Below are 24,994 nucleotides of genomic sequence, written 5' to 3' on the forward strand. Positions count from 1 at the left end.
TCTCGGGAAGAGAGAACACTGTGCCTGCCTTGGTCTCCTCCCCCGGCTCATTTGCCCCACGTGAATGCCCTTTAACACGGAGTTTTCTGGTGTTCGGATGGGGGTGCTTGTGAATTTCACGTGTTTTTCTAGAGAGAGGGATTACAGTGTTGAAAGCAGGGCTCGGTTTAGTTAAAGATGAGTTGAGGGTATGAGGCTGTGACATCCTCCATCCTCTCCCCGCCCCAGTTTAAACGCGACTGGCGATTTTTAAAACGTAGTTATAGTCGTTTCCTAGTCCAGCCCAGCTAGTATTCCTTACCACGAAACAGCAGCACTAGAGGCATGATATTGGAGAACCAGGAATATTGCAGTCCTAAAGATGTCCTGGCAAGGTTTTTTGTTTTGTTTTTCTTAAATTGTGGGGCAGTCCAATAGTATAGAGGGAAAAATAGTTGTCAAGAAATATTTTATCAAATAACAGCGCTATTGAGATAATGTTCACATACGATAAAGTCCACCCATTTAAATTGTACATTTCAGTGGTTTTTAGTATATTCACAGTTGTGCAACCATTATTATTCCAGAACATTTTCCTCACTTCACAAAGAAATTCCATACCCGTTGGCAGTCTCCCCTCCTGCAGCCCGGGGCAGCCACAGATTTACTTTCTGTCTCTAAGGAGTTGCATATTTGGGGCATTTCATGTAAATGGAATCATACAGTATGTGGCCTTTTGTGCCTGGCTTCTTTCACTTTGCATAACGTTTTCAGGGTCCACCCATGTTGTAGTAGGGTCAGTACTTTGTTCCTTTTTATGGCTGAGTAATATTCTATTGTTATGGATAGATCACATTTTGTTTATGCATTTCTCAGGTGATGGACACTTGCGTTGTTTCCACTTTTTGGCTCTTAGGAATAACACTGCTATGAATGTTCGCATGCTAGTTTTTGTGTGGACACGTATTTTCAAATCTCTTTGGTATATACCTAGGAGTAGAACTGCTGTTTATATGGTAACTCTATGTTTAACTTTTTGAGGAACTACCAAGTTGAAGAAATATATTCTTGATGTTTTAATCTTTGTATTAGATTAGTCTCAGACACCAGAGCTGGCTCAGTGCCAGGGCTTATTTCATCAGATTCTTTCTCCCTTGAAGAAAGTAGTGGAAAAGCATGGACTCTGGAGCCTGGCTCCAGTTTACCTCTTACAGATTAGGAGACCTTGAGCAGCTGACTGAGCCTGGTTCCTCATCTGTAAGGTTGAAAATGGGAATGCTTGTTTCTTAGGATTGTTGTGAAGTCTAACTATGATAAGTTGTAAAGTGCCCAGTGCAGCCCTTTTCCTACCTTATATATGAGACAGATTTCCTCCCATGGTACTTGCATAGTTTGAATCTGGGGCAAAAGTGAACAAGAAGTTTGCTAATACTGAGCTTCTCAGGGAAAACCCTTGCCTGAGGTTGTAAGGTTTATTGAGCTGTGGCATGGATTTGATTGCTGGTCTGCTTTTCAGGGCCTAGTTGGAGCTGGAAGGGACCCAGAGGGGTCTTTTAGTCCAGGGTGACTTCATTGTTTAGATTTCATAAATTGGTAAGTGCTAAAAAGCTGGAGGGCCAATCATAGGCTTGTCAATTTTTATTTTTGCCCAGATAGAATAATGGAAAAACAAGCGCCATCTCCCCCCCTATTGTTTTATAAAAGCAAGAATGTTTGGGAATTCCCTGGCAGTCCAGTGGTTAGGACTCGGTGCTTTCACTGCGGTGGCCCGGGTTCAGTCCTTGGTCAGGGAACTAAGATCCTACAAGCCGTGGGGTGCAGCCAATTAAAAAAAAAAAAAAAAGAATATTTTAACAGCAAAAAACAAGACAGTTCATAACCTAAAAATAAATGATAACAATAGTAGTTAATATTTGTAAAGCACTTACTAAATTTACTTTAGTTTTATGGGAAGCTTAATATACATTGTTCATATTTTTCTCATTTTACTTCAGAGTAGAGAAATTGAACACCTCCTGTCCTCAACCTGTGTCAGACCCACAGGCCACCTGTGCACCTGTAACACACTTGCCTTTTTTGTGCATCAACTTTTTTGCTTATAGAAGAGGGGTGTTGGCAGGGGTAGTAGCGTAATCTCCTGGTAGATGAGAAGGGCCGGGGCCAGGCCCTGAAACTAGCCAACCTGCTGAAACATGCACTGTAAGCTTTGTGAAGTTCCACCTTCTTCCTTTTTTTTTTTGATGTGGACCATTTTTAAAGTGTTTATTGAATTTGTTACAATATTGCTTCTGTGTTATGTTTTGGTTCCTTGGCTGCCAGGCATGTGGGATCATAGCTCCCTGACCAGGGTGGAACCCGCACCCCCTGCACTGGAAGGCGAAGTCTTAACCGCCAGGGAAGTCCCCCTTCTTCCTTTTTTAACTCTTATGTTAAATGTTTAACATGTATGTACAGTTTAAAGAATGGCAAAACAAGCACCCCTGGATCTACCATCTAGCTTAAGAGACAGAACATAACTACTACTTCTGAAGCCCACTGCTTCCCTTTCAAACTGCATTCCTCTTTGCCACCCAGGTAACCACTATCCAAATTTACTTTTTCTTTATAATTTTGCCATATGTGTAAACAAGATATTGTTTAAGTGTTGCCTGTTTTTGAACTTTACATAAATGGAATGGTGCTGCTTGTATTAATCCACAACTTGCTTTATCTGCCCATCATGTTTTTGAGATTCATCTTTGTTCCTGCAATGTAGCGCTAGGTCATTCATTTTCACTGTTCTAAAGTATTTCATTGTGTTAAACGACCACAGTTTAGTTACGCATTCTCCTGACCGTGGACATTTGCGTTCTCTTCAGTTCTTGCTTCTGTGAACCTGCCAGCCACATGCCAGAATACATGCCACTTGTCAAATAGGAGAGTTACCTTTGGTCTGCATCTTTGCAAACATGTGGTGTTTTTTTGTTTTGTTTTTTTTACATCTTTATTGGAGTATAATTGCTTAACAATGGTGTGTTAGTTTCTGCTTTATAACAAAATGAATCAGTTATACATATACATATGTTCCCATATCCCCTCCCTCTTGCGTCTCCCTCCCACCCTCCCTATCCCACCATGTGGTGTTTTTATACTTAAAACATTTTGTCTTTATACCCATGTTCATAATAGTGTTATTCATAGTAGCCAAAGCTAGGAACAACCCAACTGACCTTCAATGAATGAATAAATAAAATGTGGTATATATATATACAATGAAATATTATTCAGCATTAAACAAGAAGGAGATTCTGATACATGCTACAACATGGACGAACCTTGAAGACATTCTGCTAAGTGAAATAAGCCAGTCACAAAAGGACAAATAGCATATGATTCCACTTATGTGACGTGCCTAGCGTGGTCAGATTCATAGAGACAGAAAGTAGATGGGGGCGTGCCAGGGGTGGGGGGATGGGGAGTTAGTGTTTCATGGGGACAGAGCTTCGGTGGTGAAGGTGAAAAAGTTCTGGAGATGGTTGCACAACAGTGTAAGTGTACTTAATACCATAGGACTCTACATTTAAAAAGGTAAGTTTTGTGTTACGTATATGTTACCACAATAATTTTTTGGATCAGTCTGGTGGGTATGAAATGGTCTATTCCTGTGGTTTTAATTTGCTGTCTCCTGATTGCCATTGAGGTGGAGCATCTTACTGGACACGTCTCGGCTGCTTGAGTTTCCTCTTCAAAGATGTCGGTTGGAGCAGTTTGTCCATTTTCTGACTGGGTTATGCTTCTTTTTCTTACTCATGGATTACCCGTTGTGCCAGTACTACTAATGGAGGGTCTGTCCTTTCCTAGTGTCCTAGAATGGCACCTCAGCTATATTTCAAATTACCATGCATGTGTGGGTCTGGTTCTGGGCTTGATGACATTTCCATTTTTCTCTCTATCCCTGTGCCAATACTGTGCTGACTATAGGTTTTTTTTTTCCCCTACAGATTTACTGAAATATAATTCACATGCTATACAGTTCAGCCATTTAAATATACAGTTCGTTGGTTTTTAATGTATTCACAGAGCTGGACAACCATCACCACGATCAATTTTAGAACATTTCATCACCCCACAAAGAAACCCTATGTTCCATTAGCAGTTATATCTGGTGGGACAAATGCCCTTCCCCATTGGTCATTCCTCAGGAGTTTCTTGGCTATCGACCATAAACTAACTTGTTACATTCCATGAAAAATCTGATAGGAATTCTAATCAGAATTGTGTTGAATCTATATATCAAAATGGGGAGAATGAACATCTTTATGATATAAACTTTTTCTATCCATGAATATATCTGGGACCCTACCTTTTCCTCTCTACAGAGCCTGGCACGTGGGAAGTCCTCACTAGATGTTGGGGATGTGAATGATGAGGTTTTATATATTATTAGTTTCAACCATAGCCTTGCACAAAAGAGAAAACTAACCTCAGTGGAGCTACGTGACTCCCTTACGGTCACAAAGAGTGGCAGCCAGTGCTGGAGCCAACCCGATGCACGTGGTACTTGCAACGAGTTCTCCGCCACCTACCGCTGATGGGAGCAGCATCCTTTCTGCGAATAATACATGCTGGTTGGCCGCTTTCAGTTTCATTGGTTCCATCTTATCTGTAGGTGTTTTTCTTCTGGTGGGCCTGTGTGTGATGTGTGACATGTTAATAAAGATCTGTGTCTGGGAGAACTCTGGGCCAGGTGCAGGGAGTGCCCACTGAGCACATGCTTGAATTGGGAAAAGCCACAGTAAAGGTTGGAATTTCCATTACGGTTCAAACTTCCTGATTTGTATGACCTTGATTTATACCTTGATTTAGCCCACCTTAATTTTGGATGCACAAATATGGAATAACTTGATGAAACGTGATTGTAGGGTATTGTAGCGAGAGGACCTTGTATGATTTTTCTTTCTTTTTTCTGACACTTGTTCTCCTGGGCCTTACAGATCCTGCACCCATTCAGCAGTGCCCAGGGCTTGCTCGGTGCTGCACTGAAGCAAAATTTGTTTATAAGGGCCTTTCCTCATCTACTCTGGGCCTCCGTTTTCTTCTCTGCACAGTGAAGGCTTAGACTAGATAAGGGTTTTTCAATATCTTTGCCACCTTTTAGAAACAGAAAACTCTCAAATCTCCCTCCCCACCCATCCCAATGCTTAAGATTTTGATACGTCCCCCAAGGGGTGACATCCCTCTTTGTTGAAAGTTGATGTGCTTTCGGTTCTTTCCAAGAGGTGCAGAAAGGACTCTGCAGAGAATTGTTGCAAGGAGGGGCCGGGGGCAGGGTGTCCCACTTTACAGTGTGAGTGCCGGGGCAGGGGCTGGGGTGGGGGGGTGCGGGAGCGCCTGCGTTTAAATGCTGCTGCTCACGTGGCCTCTCTGTGATCTTACACAATGAGACAGGCTTCTCTTTCCCTCAGTTTCTTCATGTGTAAAGTTGGGGTGATATTATTTAGAGGTTTTCATGAGATAATATACACATAAGCTATTTGTGTCCTGGGTAGAAACAAGACCTGTTAGCGGGTCAGAGGTTTCTTAAGAAAAAAAACAAAACAAAAATCTTGTTCCTGCTGCTCTGTCCAGGTGTGTCGTGAAGTTCCTGGAGGGTGAGGGTTGACTCTGAAGTCCAGCATGGGGTAGGTGGCCCCAGGATCTGTGTGCCCCAAATTGCTCCCACCTCCCTCCCCAGTCCTCTTCCCCTCAGCCCAGGGTGAAATTCCTGCCATTGGACTTACTCAGAGGTCTGGTGGAAATGGCCTTTTCTTTTATTTTTTCGTTTCATTTATTCATTTATTTGTGGCCTTTTGTTTTGATTGTTTCATCTGGGAGGGCTGCTGTCATGACCTCTGTAGTCAGGTTCTGGTGACCCGAAGGCTCTGTCATTTGGAGTTCCTAGTCAAGAAAAAGAAAGCACAATTACAAATACAAAATTAGTTATAGGGCCATGGAAGGGGCTCTTGCAAGTGGGGGCCATTAGCTCTGTTAGCTTCACAGTACAGCGGCCTCTGGCCGTGAGTACCCACCCCTGTACTCTGAAGTAGGAGAGACCAGTGGGGTCAGTGGAAAGAATTACTGAGTGTATCTCGCGGGCTAGGTGTTTCCCTATTTGTACGGTGTATTCCTTATTTGATACAATGAGCTAATTTAATCTCAAAAGCCTTTTAAAAAATTAGACTTTTATTTTGAGATGTAATGTAGATTCCCATGCAGTTGTAAGAGATAATATTGAGAGAGCTTATGGACCCTTTGCCCAGTTTCCCTTAATGATACTGTCTTGCAAAGTTATGGTACAATATTAAAACCAGAATATTGACTCACTAACCCTTTGAGGTTTGTGTTATTGTCCACATTTTAACTCATGATAAAACTGGGGTTTAAAGAAGCACACAGGCCTGCCCCAGGTCACTGACGTTGTTAGTGTAGAGTCAGGGGTGGAACGTGGGCTTCACATTTCTGGGCAGTGCCATTATGATGGTCTGTGGAAGGGGGCAGCATTCATTTGCTTGTTTATTCATTCATTCAGCAAACATTTATTAACTCCTATGGGCCAGATGCTTTCCAATGGGTTATCTAATTCTTCAACAGTACCGAGAATTAGGTAATGCTGTTTTCTTTCTTTCTTTTTAAATTTTAATCTGAGTATTGTTGATGTCGCTTTCTTTTTACATCTAACAAAATTCACTCAGAGAGGTTATTAAAACTCTCCCAAGGAAACACAGTTCATAAAGGCAGGATAGTAGCCGTGTATAGCCTCTCCTTCTGCGTCAGGCAGTGTGCCTGGCACTTTGCATTTGCAGCCTTCCTCAATCCAGATATCTTCTTAGAAAGCAAGTTTTATTATTGCCATTATTTTTCAGTTCAGGAGCTCAGGTGGACTGGAGTTCAAGTCCAGACCATCTGATTCCATTGTGGTTCTTTTCATTCTATTCTGCTGAGGGGCTGGGGAAGCAGTTCCTTCCGTTGTTCATTCATTTATTCAGCTTTTTGAGCACTGACTCCACATCAGTGCCTGGCGCCTGGCTAGGTGTTGGAAACAGAAAACAAGAGATGGCCCCTTTGCTGCAGGAGCTCCAAGCCTGGTCCAAGAGCAGGGGATTGTGATAAGAGCTGTGATAGCCATATGCAGAACTCTGAGGACAGACTGTTCCCCACAGCTTTGCTTGGGGCTTACCCTGCCTTCCAGCTGGTGGACGCCAGCATCACCGCATCCCCGAGTGCGCCGGCAGCCTGCAAAACCTGGTGCACCTCAAAGCCTCTTTTTCTCTCTGGGCAGGGTCTTCACCATGAGTGTCCCTGACTACATGCAGTGTGCTGAGGACCACCAGACTCTCCTCGTGGTGGTCCAGCCCGTGGGGATCGTCTCGGAGGAGAACTTCTTCAAGATCTACAAGAGGATCTCGTCCGTGAGCCAGATCAGCGTGCGCGACTCGCAGCGCGTGCTCTATATCCGCTATCGGCACCACTACCCGCCCGAGAACAACGAGTGGGGCGACTTCCAGACCCACCGCAAGGCCGTGGGCCTCGTCACCATCACGGACTGCTTCTCGGCCAAGGACTGGCCGCAGACCTTCGAGAAGTTCCACATGCAGAAGGAGATCTACGGCTCCACGCTGTACGACTCGCGGCTCTTCGTCTTCGGGCTGCAGGGCGAGATCGCCGAGCAGCCGCGCACCGACGTGGCCTTCTACCCCGGCTACGAGGACTGCGGGACGGTGGAGAAGAGGGTCGAGGACTTCATCGAGTCGCTGTTCATTGTGCTTGAGTCCAAGCGTCTGGACAGGGCCACGGACAAGTCCGGGGACAAGATCCCGCTCCTCTGCGTCCCCTTCGAGAAGAAGGACTTCGTGGGACTGGACACAGATAGTAGGTAAGTCTGCCTGGAGCCCAGGCTCCTCAGCGTGGGCTGCTTCCCGACATCCAGAAAGGGAGAAGCAAGTGGGAGCGTAGTCTTGCAGCGGGGGGAAAAGGGTGCAGTCCACTGGTCTTCAGGCTTTTAAAAATGGAAGCGCCTTTGGTTCAGGGAAATCCTGTTAGGGTTCGTGTGGACACTTACTGCCCCTTTTCAGCTGGGAGCCCTGGTGGGACCCCCTGGAGCGCTGTCCAGTAGGGTAGCCACTGTCACTGAGACTGTGGAGGAGGCTGGTCTGAGCCGGGACGTGCTGTAGGTAAAATGCACGTCAGATGCTGAGAGCTAGTCTAGGAAAAAGAAGGTAAACTATCTCAGTATTTCTTTTTTTATTGATTACATGTTGAAATAACACTTTACATGTATTAGATTAAATAAAACACGTTATTAAAATCAGTTGCGAGTGTTTGGTTTTCACTTGTTTAAATGTGCAAACTAGAAGACTTTATTTACGTGGCTCACGTTGTCTTCCTGTTGGACAGCGCTGCCCCCCCCGCCCCCCCCCCCCGGCACAGTGTGAAGACTGTTATTCAGCCTCCTCCCTTCAACGTGCAGATGAGGTGCTGAGCGTGGAGAGGCGGCCGAATGAGGTGCTAGCTGAGCTGGGGGTCGGGTGTGCCTCCTGCCTCCCGGTCCCCGGGCGCCTGCAGGGCTCAGGTCCTCCTCCTGCCAGGCGGCCACGCCACGGCAGCGCCGGAGCCCCCGCTTGTGCTTAGGGTGTCAGAAATGCCACAGGGGCTTCCCACAGAGCTCCCCACGCAGTGTGTTCATGGTTTCTGTGTCTCAGGGAGTGTCAGACAGAGCAGGGGAAGTTCAGTCCTCACTTTGTCCCCGTGATTAAGTCACCAGAATTGCAGACGAGCTCTGCCGGGCCGCCTGCTTCCCCTCTCTGCCCTCTGCTCTGCTTCCCTGTGGCCAGTGCGGTGTCCCTCCTGCAGGAGGGGATGAGACGCACGCCTTTGCCGAGAGGTGGTCCCCTTTGCTGGGGAGGGCGCGGGTAGCTGTGTCACTCCTGGCCTTGGGCCCTGGGCCCTGAGTCTGCCCTCCCCGCTCTGTACAGGTTGCACGATGGTCTCCCAGGTGAGGATGGGGGACATGGCGTGGGTGCCGCAGTGCCCGCTGCAGAGCAGGTGCTCAGGGTTTCCTGAACTTACCTAAGGTCAGACCCGACTTTCTGGTTGTTGATAAGTTAGAGGAGAAGATGTCACAGAATTGAGGAAAAAAGTCCAGGGAGCCCTACGTGTGAGAGGCACAGAGTCCCCAAGCCACTGCTGCAGGTGGCGCCTGGCAGGGTCTGGAGGAATTTTCATTTCCTCACCCGGACACGTCTGTGTGGTCTAAGGAAAGGGCAAGGCATGTCGTACCCGTGACCCGTACTTAGTTTACGCAGGACCCTGTGATCTACATGCCAGTGCTCCCCTTCTGCTCCTTGGAGCCAAGGTGGCAAGGGTTAGGAGCCCAGGCACCGCCGAGGGGCAGAGCTGCCAGCACCAGGCCCGCTCCCGGCCAGCTTGTCCCCGCACCTGTTGCCTTCCGCTGAGCCCCGGGCGTCAGGTGCGGTGGATGCTGTGGTGATCGTCCCTCACAAGGTGGGGCCTCATGGGCACACAGCATCACAGTGCCTGCGGCCTCGGCAGGGACTGCCTTCCCCTCCCTGGACAGACTGGTGGGTGAGTGGCTGAAGCCAGGAACCCTGCCCTGATCCCGTGACCAGTGCCGTATCCTTGCCAAACGAGGCACTGCCGACATTTCTGCCCATCAGCTTCTTGGCTTTGAGGTTACAGACCCACCAGAGAAGGCCAGTTTGTTTTTGCCTTTTGAAATCTGTGCTCACAATTGGGCAGGAATAACTAGTTTCAGGATACTGTGCTTGGTGCACGGTGGCTGATCCTATTCCAAAGTGTTTACGCAGAGCAAATGAAACCTCCCTCCTGGTGGGTCCATTCTGTTCTCCCCGGTACCATAAACACTCAGCCATCATATGCACTTCAGTGAGATAATGATGCCAGTGACCTCAACTCAGACACATTCTCCTCCAGTCACTGTTCATCCCTTGTTGCTTTCACTGGTCTCAGTTATCTAAGTTTTAAAACAGCAGTTAGGTGCAGGGACAGAGCCTGACTCTCCTGCGGCTCTTGGTAGGGGCGATAAAAAGTGTCCAACCTGAAATGAGGTTGCATTTTGTGGCTCAAAAGGAAACGTCTAGATGTACGTGGAGTTTTGGTTTGCGGCGCTGATAGGCTCCACGGCAGGTGCCACCAGCCTGAGGCCCCAGCCTTCCCAGGGGCCGTAGGTGTGTGGGTGGGCTTTACTGAACGTCCGCGTGTGCCCCTGGCCTCATCAGAGCCCACGTCAATTCTTGACCATGCCGTCAAAGTTATTTTTGTTCTGGTGTGTTTCTAATTTTTGCTTGTTCCTCTTTCTTTTCTTTTCCTTTGTTCTTTTTCTCTCATACCGCCCTGTGAGTATGTTGTTGGGTCTGAAAAGGTAGGCTGTGAACGTGTTACATTGAAAATAGCTAGATTTCCCTCTGTGCTGCCTTCTTACCGCCTTCATCGCTTTAAAAAACAAAAACTTAACTGCTGCCTTGATCCATGTATTATCCTGGTCATCTTTTTATTTTCTAATTTTTTCGAATTTTCGCTTTTTTAGCACATAACCCACTGGTGTTTGATAGCTATTCAAACACTTGCTTTGGGGAACCTGTTTGGTCTTCCTTATATTTGGTGACAAATGAGCCCTTATTAATTTTTGTTTGTTTGTTTTGAGGAAGTGAGTTGCTAATTGATTTAAGCGGCTGCCGCGGGGTTTCCACGGGATATTTTAACTTGGAAGTCAAAGTCTGCCACGCCTTGCTTGATTCTGGCTTTTAAATGAACGCATTAGGCCTGCGGTTCTTGGCTGTCGCTGGTGATGTGCATGGTGGTGCTTACTGGCCAGTGGTCACCGGTGAAGAGGTGACTGGCTTGGGGGTCTGCTGGCCGTGGAGGGACGCTGTTGGAGGAGCGGACACCAGGTTTACTTTTGCTTTCACCTTGACCGTGCCATTTACCTTACTTTGTTTGAGCAACTTTCCGTCGTAAAGGGGCAGAGGCTAGTCTAAAATCTATGCCACTCTTTTGCCCCCTTTATGAGGGCAGGTTTTCTAGGTATCAGAAAAATATGTCCTTCTCCTAAATAGCTAGTTCGTTTGGATCTGGTGGACACAAGGACCTCTCTAAGTGACCATGGCTTCCTCTCTGCTTTAGCCAATAAGTGTTCAGAGCCAGGTCTGTGGTTTACCTTAGCCGATGTATAGGCCCTACCTGCACCAGCCTTTACTTTTAACCCATGTTGGCAAGAAATAGCTGATTCTTTATTTGTTGAGGCTAATGTCTGCCACTCATGGGCATGTCATTAGTTTGCAACTCCATCACCCGAGGTCAGCTGTGAAGGGAGACGCTTTGGCTGACCTAGGACCTTGCGTTCTTCCCCCCGGTCCATATCACCCCTGGGGAAGGGTTTTGCCACACCACCATGCTGGCCAGGAGGCCTTGTTTCTCCTTTAATGCTCTGGTCCAAATGTGGACCCTTCATCTTTCATCGAGATAGGCCAGACTTTCTGCAAGGCTCCATCACATTCTGGGGTGGGGGGGACAAAACGGCAGTAAGTGTAGCGAGTGCAAGAAGTCGAGGTCATCTGGGTGGGATCCTGTGGTGGCTGGGCTGTGCCCTGGATGCAGGGCCTTTCCCATGGCTCCCTAGACTCAGAAGCTGGAGTTGAAGTGGCGTGGCAGTCGGGAGAAGGTGGGGTCTTCTGGGAGGGAGGGAGGAAGGCCTGGGGTGGTGTGGAGCCCTGCCGGTCCAGTGGACTATCTTCCCCACGGACACAAGGCAGATGAGACGGGATCTGAGGACGGAGGGGATGGGCGTTGGGAGGAGGGGCTGATGTGTGGAAGGGTTGTTGGATAGTTCTGGAATAGTCTTTCCCCTCAAAATAGACTTAAAAAAATCCAGATCTCTTAAGAACATTGATAGTTACTATGCAGGAAGCAGTTCTTTTTTGATCCTTCTAAGGGTAAGGCACTACACGGGTGGATACAAAGAATAGGACAGTCTATCCCAGGGGCTTGATACTTATTAGGGGGAATATGCAAGTTTATAAGGGGAGAAGGGTGGGGCAGGGAAACTAGCAAGGCTCTGTATCAGGCACCAGTTAGCCTCCCCACCTACGTATTTAACTCATGCCACATCGATGCCATCTGAGGGGGGGGTAGCAGCCCCCTTTTCCAGAGTGGGAAGCCTTCTCAGAGAGGTTAGTTCATTAGCCCAGCGTCACAGGGCTCGTAAACGCTGTAGCAGCATTCAAGCACGGCCTTGTCAGGCTTTCAAGGATGTGTTCTCACTACTAATTCTGTTACCTCCCTGTTACATCTGGAATGGTAAAGTGGATCAGTTTTGTAGCCTTTCAGAAAAAGTCTCTGACTTAAGTGCTGCAGGTCTATTTCATGAAGCTCAGACTTGTCTGATGGTTAGGAAGCATCAGCGTGCTTTACATCCCAGGGTTGAAGGTCTTCATTTCACTCCAATGATGACATGCTTGCAAATGGCACAAAATCAGGTGCAAAATCAGACTTAGAAACTTCCGAACTTGAAATGGAAACTGTCCAGCCCTCCCTTGATCTGCTTTCCTGCTGCAGGGTAGGCCTGGGCTTTCTCTATGGAGTGAAGGTTAAATATCCAACGTTAGCATAAAACAGTTCAGATGGAGGAAATCGACATTGATGATTTATTGGAAGATTTCACAAGACAAGATGCAGAATCAGTTAATGGCCCATATACTATCTGAAATTGAGTACAGAACATTGCATTTCTTAGTTTCTATTCAGAGCTGTCTTACAACATAAAGTTGTCTACTTTGGAACTTCAGCTCCACGAAAGGGGCGCCTGTCAGTGTGTTTATGCGCAATGCACATAATCTAGGTTTCCTCAGTCCATAATATGCTAGTGCAAAATCATGGGCTGTAGCTATCACTTAATTATGCAAATATCTTTAAAGCTATATAACACCAAAAAGAAAAAATAAGATTACCTTTATCAAAGTTCCTTTGGATTTTAATTGCAAACTATTGTTGAGCAGCTCTGGTTTTCCTTTGGATTTGAATATATACATTCTTTGCATGTAAATTAGTTTTTGGATTAGAATATACCAAGCCCTTTTTTTCCACAAGCCACATAAATAGTACCCAAATTGCACACATATGAAACATTTTCTTCTTTTATCTGATCAGAAGTCATGAGAATAATACAGCGTATATCTGTAGTTGAATTGTCCTCAGTGTAAAGTGCAGTGTGAACGCCTTCTGTGACAGTGCTTGAGGCTGTGTGTTAGGTGTTTTTGCACAGCTTCTAGAAAGGATGCCTTTCCCTTTATCTGGGGAGGCTGGCAGGTCTTTGCCTGTGATTTAGTTATGATTGATTTGAGGCCATTATGACTTAGGGGTTATCGGGTTTTTCATTTTTCTATCAATCCTTATTTCCAGTTCCTTTAACCTAGTGTTTATAACTTGTAAGAGTAATGAAATAACCCTTTGAAGTATTTAGAGCATATTCACATTTTTGGCTAAGTTCTATTGCTCATGGCTTTGAAATTCACCATTAGTTTTGAAATTTACAACAAATTATGGCATATTTTGAATATTTGCATTTTGTGTTAATGTTACATTTATTTGCCACTGTGGCTTCATGTTTTATTTTTCTTCGTCATACTGTTTGCTTGTATGTTTTTTTTCCTTATCCATAAGCATATTCAATGGTCACACAATGTGACTATTCTAATAATGTATATATAAGAACTCTGAACTTTTAGAGAGACTTAAAAAACGTGACATTACCATTTTCAAATGATTCGTGAAAGAAGGATCCATGTCTTTTTGGAAAAAGAATTTTGATGAGAAAGCTTATATTCTAAATTCCAAAATTGGCTTAAAATATTTTAAAGTATTTTGTAGTTTAGCTGACTACAAATCGAATTGTCTTAATTCCTTTATCTGTTTCTTACTGTGTTTTCAAAGGATTGGAACAGAATTGCTCATAATCTGGAGATGACCCAGTCTTGGGGCATATAGTACTTTGAGAGTTAAATACTTTAATTTATATAAATCTGTGATAGAATTTTGTTTGTATGGTATTTTGGAGATTTTCTCCAAAGTATTAGGGTTCCTTCTATTTTTATATAATTTAGAATATTTTATATTGTTTTGTTGTTTTGTTGTTTATTGTTATATTTTTTATATTGTTTTCATATGACCTTAATATGAAAAACTATGAGCATATTTAGCTGACTCCTTTTTGTAAAAATCCTGTATTTTCAAAACCAACTGTTTCTGATCACAATGATTGCACTTTTTATTTTTGAAAATGTTCTGGGCTATATTTTGCTACAGTAGATGTGCACCTTTGTCAGCTCATACAAAGATGTAATAATTTACTTTTCTTGGAGAGTTAAGACGGGATGCTTTAAAGCAAATTTTAATCTAACAGGATAGGAGTAGGGTCTACTGAAAAAAAGTCGATTCAGAATCTATTGAGTCAACATCATGGTGGTATTTGTAAACCGAGCCACGTATTAAAAGTCCACAGTCATGGTAATGGAGGAGGAAAATGTGCATTTGGATGCTGAGTTCTTTTCTGGTTAGAACAGGAGGACACAGCAAGGAAGCAGGCCAAGCACTGCCCACCTCTGGGAGGGAGAAGCCCACAGGTGCAGAGGTTGGAGGCAGGGAAGGCTTCCTTGAGAAACTGAGTTGAAATGAGCCCTAAGGTGAGTGGGAAGTAGCTAGACGGAAGGGTCAGGTGGCCCCTGCGGTCACTGGGGACCTCGGTACTGTGGTAAGGCTGGGGAATGCAGGAGGCAGTGGCGGGGCCGGGTGGGGCTAGAGCTGTACTGGGGAAACTTTGAAGGCTTTGAAGTGAGGGAGTGACCTAATCAGATTTGTGCTTTGGGAAGGCCACTCTGGCTGTGTGTGAGTGTGTGTGTAGCAGGGATGAAGGGGAGGGTGGTACAGGGTGGGAGGGTCATTAGAAGACCATTAGAGGGCTGTTGAGGTGACCAGTGGGGGAGGGATGATGGCAGGGTGTGCTTGGGGATGGCGGGGCAGTTTAGATGCAGTATTTTCTTACGGGGAGGGCTTGTTGGCGGGGCCATCCTAGCAGCGCCTTGTGGCTGGGAAGAAAACAGATGGAGGACAAGCCGACTTTCCTCTTCTCTCCTTCTCTGTGTTATGTGATGATCTTAGTTCAGCGAACATTTGGAACAGAAAAGCTACATTCCAGAGTTAGATCTGATGGGATTTAAGTTTGTATTGAGATCTGTACTTTCATTTAGCTAGAAACTTCACATCTTTTGGATTAACATAGGGGTTTTTTTTCTTGATAAGATTGCTTTCTTGGTGAGAGGAAATTTAATACAGCTGCTGTGTTTCTTGAAAAATCTTTTAAGAACTTTAATATTCAAAAGAATAGGAATATTTAAAAATGATAAAGCAAGATTTTGGTATAGTTTCTTTGGTTTCTGAGTTGATACAGAGTTAGAAGCTTTTGCATTATTTAATAGCACATCCTTGCCAATATTTAAAGAGCTGTTAGCGAGGATCCCAGGCCCCACCTCTCAAAGTATCATTAAAGCTTGCTCTGAAATAGTGACGATAAAGGTCTTGTTTGCAAAAGCCAAACAGTTGGCTTATAATATGCAGCATAGCTCTCTTTATAAAATAATAATAGGTTTGAGGTTAAGAAGGTGGAAGATAATTGATTTTTTTAAAAAGCTGAAACATAAACTTTCTTGTGCTAATGTTGTGATCGGAAAATTTGAAAAGAGAAAGCCTGCTCTAATATTATCCACGTGAAATACATGTATCCTATTAGGTTTAAAAAATAACTTTGCTCATAAACTGGCAATGATGGTGGCTGGCTTTCAATTGTGGAGCCTAAGGTTGCCTTCTTAGCATTTTTTTTGTAGTGAGGGAATTGAAAAGTGCTTAGCCAGTGTGCTTTTGGGGCAGAAGTCGGGCATTAGCAATGATACATTTCTGTGCATTTTACTTTATAGACATTATAAGAAGCGGTGCCAAGGGCGCATGCGGAAGCATGTGGGGGATTTGTGCCTGCAGGCTGGGATGCTGCAGGACTCCCTGGTCCATTACCATATGTCCGTGGAGCTGCTTCGCTCAGTGAATGACTTTCTGTGGCTTGGAGGTAAGGTTATCTGATGAAGATGATCACATATGTAATTACAGCAACTGCTACTTGAAATAAGAGAAAACCTAGAAACAATGGCTCTAAAAACATATGGAGAGGGAGGGGAAGCCGTCAGCTGAGCTGGTTGCAGTGGGGAGTCTTCCGGGGTAACTGTCTCACCTTATCTCCTGCTACTTTCCCACCCAGCTCTGCACTGCAGCCCTGCTGAAGCAAGCATGCACTTTCCTCAAAAACACACTGAATTTCCTTGTTTTTTTTGTTTTGTTTTGTTTTTTTTGCAGTACGCGGGCCTCTTACTGTCGTGGCCTCTCCCGTTGCGGAGCACAGGCTCCGGACGCACAGGCTCAGTGGCCATGGCCCACAGGCCCAGCTGCTCTGCAGCATGTGGGATCTTCCCAGACTGGGGCACGAACCCGTGTCCCCTGCATCGGCAGGCAGACTCTCAACCACTGTGCCACCAGGGAAGCCCTTTTTTTTAAAAGCACATCTTGCCCTCTGCTTAGAATGCCATTCCCCATGTCAGTCACCTCTTACACTCATTCTTCAAAACCTCTTCCATAGGTCAGGTGATGAATGGATGAACAAAATGTTTCTCCATATAGTGGAACATTATTCAGACATAAAAACAGATGAGATACTGATACCACTACAACATGGACGAACCCTGATTACATCATGTCAAGTAAAAGGAGTCAGACACAAAAAGCCACATATTATATGATTCTGATTATCTGAACTGTCCAGAATAGGCAAATCTAGAGGCAAAGAGCAGATTACTGGTTGCCTGGGGCAGGGCAGAGGGGGGAATGGGGAGGGACTGCTGGTGGGCATGGGGTTCTTTGGGGTGATGAAAAGGTTCTGGAATTAGATAGTGGTAAGGGTTGCACAGCTGTCAATATACAAAAGCTCCCGAATCGTACACTTTTAAGTGGGTAGTTTTGCGGTATGTGAATTAAAAAAATGTAAAAAAAAGAAAACCTGCTTCCAAGGACAGCCTCTTCTGACCCCTCCACGCAGTGGGTGCCCGCGGGTCTTGTACAGAATCCTGTCTGCATGGAGTTTACCCTCTGTGCTGGGACTGCCTGTTTGCGTGTTTTTCTCCTTCAGGGGCTATGTCCTGGAGGTGAGAGTGGGAGGCGTGGTCTGTGTGTGTCCATCATCTAGTATATTGTAGATGTTCTGTGAGTGCTTGTTAAATAAATGTGGCACAAGTGAGGGCTGAAACAGGGTCCTTTCCTGGAAGAGGCTGACAGCTCAGTCAGAGGGCCCGTCAGCCACTGTGGTAAATACAAGTCAGAAAGGAGTAACCAGGTTTTTCAGTGGAAGATCAACAGCATCCTATAGGACACACAAAATATAAATTCTTAAAATGGACTTAAATTTCATAATTTGGCTTCTTAAAGAGGATAGGGAGATAAAAGTGAGAAAGAGAAGGAATAGATGGAAAAGAAACAAACAGATAAAGGATTCAGTAGGAGGGGAAAGGTGAGTAGGAGTTTTACTTTGTTTTCTTGAAGGAGAGGTCTGTACTGACTTGCTGTGGACTGGCGGAGTCGAGCTGAAGGTTGGGTGCTTATCCGGGAAGAATGCCACCGGGCACCTGACCCACCCAGTGGTAATGGGCAGGTCAGGTTCCTGTGAAGGCTGGGTGGAGTGGGTGGTGCCGGGTGCTGCCAGCTTATTTCACTCTTGGTCCCTCAGAAACGCACAGTGGGGTTTCCCGGGGGCTCCAGGACGTGTGACATCACAGCAGATTGAGGGCAGAAGCAGGTGTGAGAATCTTGTCTCACAAGATTCTCGAGTATCTGGCACACTTGTCTCGGGCCAGACATGAAAGAAATTTCATGTAAAATTGTAAAAATGCAAACAGTGCCCCTCCTCCAGCATATTGTTTTTGTTTTGAAACGTAGTTGTTGTTCATAAAAATTTAACATGGTCGGGACTGCCCTGGTGACGCAGTGATTGAGAATACACCTGCCAATGCAGGGAACACGGGTTCGAGCCTTGGTCTGGGAAGATCCCACATGCCACGGAGCAACTAAGCCCGTGCACCACAACTACTGAACCTGAGCTCTAGGGCCCGCGAGCCGCAACTTCTGAGTCCACGTGCCACAACTACTGAAGCCCTTGCGCCTAGAGCCTGTGCTCTGCAACAAGAGAAGCCACAGCAATGAGAAGCTTGTGCACCACAATGAAGAGTAGCCCCCACTTGCCACAACTAGAGAAAAGCCTGCACACAGCAATGAAAACCCAACGCAGCCAAAAAAAACAAAAACAAAAAAACACCCCTTTAAAAATTTAACATGGTCAAGATGGCGTACTAGGAGGATGCGGAATTTGCGTCTCCTCACAGCTTGGGCACCTACCAGGCGCCGGTGGGGGACCACGGACACCTAAGGGGATGGGTGGAACCTCCAGCAACTAACTGGCTAGGATGTGGGGCGTGGGGGAAGTGAAGGAGGAGGAGAAGTGGAGGTGGGACGGGACTGGAGCCCCTGAGGGGTAGCTCGGGGAGGGGAAGGGACCCTGCGCCCGAAGGGGGAAATTGGGGAGCCATTGGGAGGGCAGAGGATCAAAAGGGAGCCAGGTTTCCCCCGCCCACTTGGGCCCCTGGGAACCTGCTGAGATCCCGGGCCTGATCCTCTGAGCACCAAGGCCCCCTCCAGCCACATGGGTCCTGAGGGAGTGGGAGGGAGGGAAGGGGGAGCAAAAGTAAAGGCCGGACCTCCGGGACGGCACTGCTGAGGGGCGGCGGGGGAAGGGGAGGAGTTCCTACACCCGGCGGGACCCACCCACGGTTCGGGGTCCAGTGGGGTGGGGGAGACCCTGGGGGAGACAGTGGGGAGGGGCACGAAGGCACGGAGAGGAACACAAGCAGTGCTTTCCCTGTCCACCGAGGCATCCGGAAGGAAGCCTGTTGGGCTCCCGGGCCTAATCCTCTGCCCTCGGAGCCTCCTTCCTGCGGCGCAGAGCCCAAGCCCCGCCCCACACCCGGAGACCCCCTCCGAGACCCCCTCCAACATGCTGGGCCTAATCCCCACCCACCCAGCCTCCCTCAGGGCCCCACCTCCAAACTCCTGGAACCCCGCGCTCCAGAGGCCCTCCTTTCCACGGGCTGCCGCTCCCCTTCTGGCCGGTCCTAAGCAGAGGCCCTGCCCCACGCTTGAACGTCAACCCCGACCCGCCTAGGTCCCGCCCCACCCTAAACCCCGCCCCGGCTAAGTTCCACCCCCACCTAAACGCCACCCTGAGAGCTAAGAGTTATTTTTTTTTCCTCTTTTAGATTGGGGTTCTGTTTTACCTTGTTGATTCACTGTTGTTGATTCTTTTATATTTTTATTTTTCCAAATCTTTTGTTTTTCTAATTTTATTTTTATTCTTTATACTTTGTTATTTTTCTCTCCTTTTGGCTTGGTCACCCCCCCCCCTTTTTTTCTTCTTTTTTCTGTTGTGGTTTCATTTTACCTTGTTGCAGTTATTTCAATTATAGTTTTATTTTTCCTAATATGTTTTTTATCTTTCTAACTTTATTTTGTTTTTTATTCTTTGATATTGTACTGCTCCTTTTTTTCTTTCTTTCTGTTTTTTTTTTTTAACTGCACCACGAAAATTGCAGGATCTTGGTTCCCAGGCCGGAGGTTGGGCCCGAGCTCATGTGGTGGGAGCTCCGAGTCCAAACCACTGGACTAACAGAGAACCTCAGACCCCAAGAAATATCAATTGGAGTGACGCCTCCTGGAGGTCCTCATCTTAGCACCAGGACCCGGCCCTGTCCAACTGCCTGCAAACTCCAGTGCTGGATGTCTCAGGCCAAACAAGCAGTAAGACAGGAATACAGCACCACCCATCCAAAAAAAAAAAAGAAAAGAAATGACAGAAAAATATGATACAGACCAAGGAGCAAGGTAAAAACCTACAAGACCAAATAAATGAAGATGAAATAGGCAAGCTACCTGAAAAAGAATTCAGAGTAACGATACTAAAGATGATCCAAAATCTTGGAGCAGAATGGAGAAAATACAAGAAACAAATAACAAGGATCTAGAAGAACTAAAGAGCAAACAAACAGTGATGAACAACACAGTTACTGAAATTAAAAATGCTCTACAAGGAATCAATAGCAGAATAACTGAGGCAGAAGAATGGATAAGTGTGCTGGAAGATAAGATGGTGGAAATAACTGCCAGGGAGCAGAAAAAAGAAAAAAGAATGAAAAGAATTGAGGACAGTCTCAGAGACCTCTGGGACAATATTAAATGCACCAACATTCGAATTATAGGGGTCCCAGAAGAAGAAAAGAAAAAGAAAGGGTCTGAGAAAATATTTGAAGAGATTATAGTTGAAAACTTCCCTAACATGGGAAAGCAAATAGTGATTCAAGTCCAGGAAGCACAGAGAGTACCATACAGGATAAACCCAAAGAGAAACATGCCAAGACACATATTAATCAAACTATCAAAAATTAAATACAAAGAAAAAATATTAAAAGCAGCAAGGGAAAGGCAACAAATAACATACAAGGGAATCCCTATAACATTAACAGCTGATCTTTCAGCAGAAACTGCAAGCCAAATGGGAGTGGCAGGACATATTTAAAGTGATGAAAGGGAAAAACCTGCAACCAAGATTACTCTACCCAGCAAGGATCTCATTCATATACGACAGAGAAATTAAAACCTTTACAGATAAGCAAAGGCTAAGAAAATTCAGCACCACCAAACCATCTTTACAACAAATGCTAAAGGAACTTCTCTAGGCAGGAAACACAAAAGAAGGAAAAGACCTACAAAAACAAACCCCAAACAATTAAGAAAATGGTAATAGGAACATACATATAGATAATTACCTTAAATGTAACTGGATTAAATGCTCCAACCAAAAGACATAGACTGGCTGAATGGAGGCAAAAACAAGACCCATATATATGCTGTCTACAAGAGACCCACTTCAGACCTAGGGACACATACAGACTGAAAGTGAGGGGATGGAAAAAGATATTCTGTGCAAATGGAAATCAAAAGAAAGCTGGAGTAGCAATTCTCATATCAGACAAAATAGACTTTAAAAGAAAGACTATTACAGGAGACAACGAAGGATACTACTTAATGATCAATCCAAGATGAAGATATAACATTTGTAAATATTTATTCACCCAACATAGGAGCACCTCAGTACATAAGGCAAATGCTAACAGCCATAAAAGGGGAAATCAACAGTAACACAATCATAGTAGGGGACTTTAACACCCCACTTTCACCAATGGACAGATCATCCAAATGGAAATAAATAAGGAAACACAAGCTTTAAATGACACATTAAACAAGATGGACTTAATAGATATTTATAGGACATTCCATCCAAAAACAACAAAATACACTTTCTTCTCAAGTGCTCATGGAACATTCTCCAGGATAGACCGTATCTTGGGTCATAAATCAAGCCTTGGTAAACTTAAGAAAATTGAAATCGTATCAAGTATCTTCCAACCACAATGCTATGAGACCAGATATCAATTACAGGAAAAAAACTGTAAAAAATACAAACACATGGAGGCTAAATAATATGCTACTAAATAACCAAGAGATCACTGAAGAAATCAAAGAGGAAATCAGAAAGTACCTAAAAACAAATGACAATGAAAACACAGTGACCCAAAACCTGTGGGATGCAGCAAAAGCAGTTCTAAGAGGGAAGTTTATAGCAATACAGTCCTACCTCAGGAAACAAGAAAAATCTCAAACAAACTAACCTTACACCTATAGAATTAGGGAAAGAAGAACAAAAAACCTTCAAAGTTAGCAGAAGGAAAGAAATCATAATGATCAGATTGGAAATAAATGAAAAAGAAATGAAGGAAACAGTAGCACAGATCAATAAAACTAAAAGCTGGTTCTTAGAGAAGATAAACAAAATTGATAAACCATTAGCCAGACTCATCAGGGAGAGAAGGGAGAAGACTCAAATCAACAGAAATAGAAATGAAAAAGGAGAAGTAACAACTGACACTGCAGAAATACAAAGGATCATGAGAGATTACTACAAACAACTCTATGCCAATACAAAGGACAACCTCGAAGAAATGGACAAATTCTTAGGAAAGCACAACCTTCTGAGACTGAACCAAGAAGAAACAGAAAAATATAAACAGACCAATCACAAATTAAAAATATTCCAACAAACAAAAGCCTGGGACCAGATGTCTTCACAGGCTAATTCTATCAAACACTTAGGGAAGAGCTAACACCTATCCTTCTCAAACTCTTACAAAATGTAGCCGAGGGAGCAACATGTCCAAACTCATTCTATGAGGCCACCATCACCCTGGTAACAAAACCAGACAAAGATGTCACAAAAAAGAGAAAACTACAGGCCAATATCTCTGATGAACATAGATGCAAAACTCCTCAACAAAATACCAGCAAACAGAATCCAACAGCACATTAAAAGGATCATACACCATGACCAAGTGGGGTTTATCCCAGGAATGCAAGGATTCTTCAATACATGCAAATCAATCAATGTGATACACCATATTAACATATTGAAGGATAAAAACCATATGATCATCTCAGTAGATGCAGAAAAAGCTTTTGACAAAATTCAACACCGCTTTATTATAAAAACTCTCCAGAAAGTAGGCATAGAGGGAACCTACCTCAACATAATAGAGGCCATATATGACAAACCCACAGCCAACATTGTTGTCAATGGTGAAAAACTGAAACCATTTCCTCTAAAATCAGGAACAAGGCAAGGTTACTCACTCTCACCACTGTTATTTAACATAGTTTTGGAAGTTTTAGCCACAGCAATCAAAGAAGAAAAAGAAATAAAAGGAATCCAAATCAGAAAAGAAGAAGTAAAGCTGTCACTGTTTGCAGATGACATGATACTATACCTAGGGAATCCTAAAGATGCTACCAGAAAACTGCTACAGCTAATCAATGAATTTGGTAGAGTACCAGGATACAAAATTAATGCACAGAAATCGCTTGCATTCCTATACACTAATGATGAATAATCTGAAAGAGAAGTTAAGGAAACACTCCCATTTACTATTGCAACAAGAAGAATAAAAGACCTAGGAATAAACCTACCTAAGGAGACAAAAGACCTGCATTCAGAAAACTATAAGACACTGATGAAACAAATTAAAGATGATACAAACAGATGGAGAGATATACCATGTTCTTGGATTGGAAGAATCAACATTGTGAAAATGACTGTACATTCCAAAGCAATCTGCAGATTCACTGCAATCCCTATCAAACTACCAATGGCATTTTTCACAGAGCTAGAACAAAAAATTGCACAATTTGTATGGAAACACAAAAGACCCTGAATAGTCAAAGCAATCTTGAGAAAGGAAAACGGAGCTGGAGGAATCAGGCTCCCAGACCTCAGACTATACTACAAAGCTACATTAATCAAGATAGTATGGTACTGGCACAAAAACAGAAATACAGATCCATGGAACAGGATAGAAAGCCCAGAGATAAACCAACGCACATATGGTCACCTTATCTTTGATAAAGGAGACAAGAATATACAGTGGAGAAAAGACAGCCTCTTCAATAAGTGGTGCTGGGAAAACTGGACAGCTACATGTAAAAGAATGAAATTAGAACACTCCCTAACACCATACACAAAAATAAACTCAAAATGGGTTAAAGACCTAAATGTAAGGCCAGATACTATGAAATTCTTAGAGGAAAACATAGGCAGAACACTTTATGACAAAAATCACAGCAAGATCCTTTTTGACCCACCTCCTAGAGAAATGGAAATGAAAACAAAAGTAAACAGATGGGACCTAATGAAACTTAAAAGCTTTGCACAGCAAAGGGAACCATAAAGAAGATGAAAAGACAGTCCTCAGAATGGGAGAAAATATTAGCAAACGAAGCAACTGATAAAGGATTAATCTCCAAAATATACAAGCAACTCATGCAGCTCAATATCAAAAAAAACAAACTACCCCATCCAAAAATGGGCAGAAGACCTAAATAGACATTTCTCCAAAGAAGATATACAGATTGCCAGGAAACATGTGAAAAGATGCTCGGCATCACTAATCATTAGAGAAATGGGAATCAAAACTACAATGAGGTGTCACCTCACACCGGTCATAATTGCCATCATTAAAAATCTACAAACAATAAATGCTGGAGAGGGTGTGGAGAAAAGGGAACCATCTTGCACTGTTGGTGGGAATGTAAATTGATACAGCCGCTATGGAGAACAGTATGGAGGTTCCTTAAAAAAACTAAAAATAGAACTACCATGTGACCCAGCAATTCCACTACTGGGCATATACCCTGAGAAAACCATAATTCAAAAAGAGTCATGTACCAAAATGTTCATTGCAGCTCTATTTACAATAGCCAGGAGATGGAAACAATCTAAGTGTCCATCATTGGATGAATGGATAAAGAAGATGTGGCACATATATACAATGGAATATTACTCAGCCATAAAAAGAAATGAAACTGAGTTATTTGTAGTTAGGTGGAGGAACCTAGAGTCTGTCATACAGAGTGAAGTAAGTCAGAAAGAGAAAAAGAAATACCGTATGTTAACACATATATATGGAATCTTAAAAAAAAAAAATGGTTCTTATGCCCCGGGTTCGTGCCCCGGTCCAGGAAGATCCCACATGCCTCGGAGCGGCTAGGCCCGTGAGCCATGGCCACTGAGCCTGCGCGTCCGGAGCCTGTGCTCCGCAACGGGAGAGGCCACAACAGTGAGAGGCCCGCGTACCACAAAAAAAACCCTCAAAAAACAAAAAAAATAAATGTTAACATGTTATGGGCTCATTATTGTTTTAAAAGGAAGGAGCACATAAAT

At 44.4% G+C, this 24,994-nt stretch overlaps 1 protein-coding gene across 2 annotated transcripts in view; it reads left to right on the top strand.

Moving 5' to 3' along the window:
* The window catches only part of TRAPPC9 (trafficking protein particle complex subunit 9), a 509,314-nt gene that overhangs the window by 794 nt on the left and 483,526 nt on the right, over positions 1-24,994 (top strand). For both annotated transcript variants that reach the window (XM_082601297.1, XM_082601296.1), the window contains exons 2-3: positions 7,277-7,870; positions 15,999-16,144. In XM_082601297.1, the coding sequence (XP_082457423.1) occupies positions 7,287-7,870; positions 15,999-16,144 (730 nt within the window). In that variant the 5' untranslated portion in view covers positions 7,277-7,286. The remainder of the gene's footprint in view (positions 1-7,276; positions 7,871-15,998; positions 16,145-24,994) is intronic.

Source organism: Mesoplodon mirus (assembly GCF_964341445.2).
Source record: "Mesoplodon mirus genome assembly, chromosome: 16".
NCBI classification, from domain to species: Eukaryota; Metazoa; Chordata; class Mammalia; order Artiodactyla; family Ziphiidae; genus Mesoplodon; species Mesoplodon mirus.